This window comes from Podarcis muralis, chromosome 4 (genome assembly GCF_964188315.1).
Source record: "Podarcis muralis chromosome 4, rPodMur119.hap1.1, whole genome shotgun sequence".
Classification (NCBI taxonomy): Eukaryota; Metazoa; Chordata; class Lepidosauria; order Squamata; family Lacertidae; genus Podarcis; species Podarcis muralis.
The window spans coordinates 106,227,442-106,231,819 of NC_135658.1; the positions used below are offsets into that span (position 1 = coordinate 106,227,442).

Sequence of the window (4,378 nt, forward strand, 5' to 3'; positions counted from 1 at the left end):
GGAGACAGATGAGGTGATCAGGCACTCCCATTTCTTTAAGAACTTGCCATAGTTTGCTGTGGTCGACACAGTCAAAGGCTTTTGCATAGTCAATGAAGCAGAAGTAGATGTCTTTCTGGAACTCTCTAGCTTTCTCCATAATCCAGCGCATGTTTGCAATTTGGTCTCTGGTTCCTCTGCCTCTTCTAAATCCAGCTTGCACTTCTGGGAGTTCTCGGTCCACATACTGCTTGAGCCTGCCTTGTAGAATTTTAAGCATAACCTTGCTAGCGTGTGAAATGAGTGCAATTGTGCGGTAGTTGGAGCATTCTTTGGCACTGCCCTTCTTTGGGACTGGGATGTAGACTGATCTTCTCCAATCTTCTGGCCACTGCTGAGTTTTCCAAATTTGCTGGCACATTGAGTGTAGCACCTTAACAGCATCATCTTTTAAAATTTTAAATAGTTCAGCTGGAATACCATCACTTCCACTGGCCTTGTTATTTGCAGTGCTTTCTAAGGCCCATTTGACTTCACTCTCCAGGATGTCTGGCTCAAGGTCAGCAACCACACTACCTGGGGTGTACGAGACATCCATATCTTTCTGGTATAATTCCTCTGTGTATTCTTGCCACCTCTTCTTGATGTCTTCTGCTTCTGTCAGGTCCTTACCACTTTTGTCCTTTATTATGGTAATCTTTGTACAAAATGTTCCTTTCATATCTCCAATTTTCTTGAACAGATCTCTGGTTCTTCCCATTCTGTTGTTTTCCTCTATTTGTTTGCATTGCTCGTTTAAGAAGGCCTTCTTGTCTCTCCTTGCTATTCTTTGGAAATTTGCATTCAATTTCCTGTATCTTTCACTATCTCCCTCGCATTTTGCTTGCCTTCTCTCCTCCGCTATTTGTAAGGCCTCGTTGGACAGCCACTTTGCTTTCTTGCATTTCCTTTTCATTGGGATGGTTTTCGTTGCTGCCTCCTGTACAATGTTACGAGCCTCCATCCATAGTTCTTCAGGCACTCTGTCCACCAAATCTAAATCCTTAAACCTGTTCGTCACTTCCACTGTGTATTCATAAGGGATTTGACTTAGATTGTATCTTACCAGCCCAGTGGTTTTTCCTACTTTCTTCAGTTTAAGCTTGAATTTTGCTATAAGAAGCTGATGATCTGAGCCACAGTCAGCTCCAGGTCTTGTTTTTGCTGACTGTATAGAGCTTCTCCATCTTTGGCTGCAGAGAATATAATCAATCTGATTTCGGTGCTGCCCATCTGGTGATGTCCATGTGTAGAGTCGTCTCTTGTGTTGTTGGAAAAGCGTGTTTGTGATGACCAGCTTGTTCTCTTGACAGAACTCTATTAGCCTTTGCCCTGCTTCGTTTTGATCTCCAAGGCCAAACTTGCCAGTTGTTCCTTTTATCTCTTGACTCCCTACTTTAGCATTCCAATCCCCTATAATGAGAAGAACATCCTTCTTTGGTGTCACTTCTATAAGGTGTTGTAAGTCTTCATAGAATTGGTCAATTTCATTTTCTTCAGCACCAGTAGTTGGTGCATAAACTTGGATTACTGTGATGTTAAAAGGTCTGCCTTGGATTCGTATCGAGATCATTCTATCATTTTTGAGATTGCATCCCAGTACAGCTTTCGTCACTCTTTTGTTGACTATGAGGGCCACTCCATTTCTTTTACAGGTTTCTTGCCCACAGTAGTAGATGTGATGGTCATCTGAACTGAATTCGCCCATTCCCGTCCATTTTAGTTCACTGATGCCCAGGATGTCAATATTTATTCTTGCCATCTCATTTTTGACCACCTCCAACTTACCCAGGTTCATGGTTCTTACATTCCAGGTTCCTATGCAATATTTTTCTTTACAGCATTGGACTTTCCTTTCGCTTCCAGGCATATCCGCAACTGAGCGTCCTTTCGGCTTTGGCCTAGCCGCTTCATCAGCTCTGGATCTACTTGTACTTGCCCTCCGCTCTTCCCCAGTAGCATGTTGGACGCCTTCCGACCTGAGGGGCTCATCTTCCAGCGTCATAACTTTTATATGCCTGTTGTCTTTGTCCATGGAGTTTTCTTGGCAAAGATACTGGAGTGGCTTGCCGGTTCCTCCTCCAGGTGGATCACGTTTGGTCGAAACTCTCCACTATGACCTGTTCATCTTGTGTGCCCTGCTCGGCGTAGTTCATAGCTTCTCTGAGTTCTTCAAGCCCCTTTGCCACGTCAAGGCAGTGATCCATGAAGGGGTCTTTATTTATTACAGATACATAGATTATTTATTTTTTCTTTTCAGTAACGAACATGATTTCTTACAGTTCTCAGCATGGATTAATTCCATACATTCCTCTTTATCTTTTTCTGGACATCACAGTTCCATTTCATGTACTTTCCTAGTACATGTACATTACTCTTCCTTTCATCCTAGATGTCATAAGGACAATCTACTGTATGGACAATTTTTGCATATAAAAAGAAACTCTTCATCTCATCATGATTTCCTCAATAGTGTGGATGCTCTTTTGGATTCTCTCCACTCTAAAAGGTAAAGGTAAAGGTACCCCTGCCCATACGGGCCAGTCTTGACAGACTCTAGGGTTGTGCGCCCATCTCACTCAAGAGGCCGGGGGCCAGCGCTGTCCGGAGACACTTCCGGGTCACGTGGCCAGCGTGACATCGCTGCTCTGGCGAGCCAGAGCCGCACACGGAAACGCCGTTTACCTTCCCGCTAGTAAGCGGTCCCTATTTATCTACTTGCACCCGGGAGTGCTTTTGAACTGCTAGATTGGCAGGCGCTGGGACCGAACAACGGGAGCGCACCCTGCCGCGGGGATTCGAACCGCCGACCTTTTGATCGGCAAGCCCTAGGCACTGAGGCTTTTTACCCACAGCGCCACCCGCGTCCCCTCTCCACTCTAGGGGTTATCCAATTTCAGTCATTAATATGTCTAAACAAAGATCCTTATTAAAGGATCGTTCAACACTTCTCACCATGAACCCATCTTCAGTGTCCAATACCCACATCATAGGATTGTTAGAATTCACCTCTTACTCAGATAGAATTATTAGGATCATTCGTAAGCACTGGCACATTCTGTGGCATGTCCCAGGATGTACCGACTTTCCCCTCATTGACCTTAGGAGGACCAAGTCTATTAAGAACATATTGGTGCATACTGAGATGATTTTCACTCATTCTATTGTCAATACCAGCCCTACGGATCATTATAAATGTGGCAGATGTTCATCCTGCCCCTTCTCGTTACAGATCAAAGAGATTTATGATGAAAATTCTAACTTTAGGTTCACCATTCGTCAATTTAGTACATGTCAAACTGAAGATGTAGTTTATCTCATCAGATGTCCGTGTAACTTACTGTACATTGGTTCCACAACACGAGCAGTCGGGGTTCGCACTGGAGAACATCATTCCCGTATAAGGAATGCAGTAATGGAGGCACCTCTGGTTGAACACTTCATCACACATCACCATTCGGAAACTGATTTATTATTTACAGTACTATGGATAAACCAGAAGAAATGTGAGGTTAGGCAAGATTCTGAATGTCTATTGCGTCAACAAGAAACCCGTTTAATTTATTTGTTTAAATCTATATATCCGGGGCGGTTGAATTCAGAACTTGACTTCAATTGTTTCACTTAAAATCTGTTTTATGTAAAATCCGTCATATGTAAATAATTATTTACAAGTATCCAAATCTGTGCTACTTTAAATCTGTCACTTTATGGGTTGTCTTTGCATTATGATACCATATTGACGTACTGTCCCTTTAAGTTTATTTACATTGTCCTCAATTTATTGTTATTTGAAACACCTGTGGTTAACTTTATATATCCTATGCATTTGTGTTGTAAGCATCAGCAGCTACATTATCCAGTGAGCACTGATCCACTAGCAAGATTCCCACTAGTATGAAAATTTTTCATTGATAATTATTCGGTATGTACCTCTTTATATATTTTGTTTTACTGTATAACATACATACAGGTTGCTCAGTTTTGTTGTCATTCATTGCTAGCAATGCCTTCTTTTCCATTTTCAGCTGATGAAGACTTTATTCTGAAACAGTGAATTATTCCGGACACACTGTCCTCTTGAGACTTCCTTTTAAGATTTCTGAGAGTTGTTTTCCTTTGAGACTTTTATAGGATTTCTTGCTTTGAGTGATGGCTTGGTATTCCTCGCCATTCATTGATTTGTTTGACTCCTCATTTGACTCTTATATATACAACAACTTACAGTCACTTGCATATTTTGTGAGATGTACTGTATGATAAATACATTACTTTGAAGTGGCGTATTTGTATATTTTGAATGACATTTTAATTAATTATATATCCACTACCAGTTATTAGCCAGCGTGTTGCGTTTGCA

General features: G+C 41.9%; 1 protein-coding gene across 1 annotated transcript; it reads left to right on the plus strand.

Annotated features, from left to right (window-relative positions):
* The first annotated feature begins 2,908 nt into the window (after nucleotides 1-2,908).
* Nucleotides 2,909-4,094, plus strand: LOC144327564 (uncharacterized). The gene has a single exon (XM_077927790.1). The coding sequence runs from the start codon at nucleotides 2,927-2,929 to the stop codon at nucleotides 3,644-3,646; it is 720 nt and encodes a 239-aa protein (XP_077783916.1). The 5' UTR covers nucleotides 2,909-2,926; the 3' UTR covers nucleotides 3,647-4,094.
* Nucleotides 4,095-4,378: the final 284 nt, after the last annotated feature.

Excerpts from the sequence above, each read along its gene's own strand:
- LOC144327564 (XM_077927790.1), top strand. The coding sequence starts at position 2,927 with ATGTCTAAACAAAGATCCTTATTAAAGGATCGTTCAACACTTCTCACC.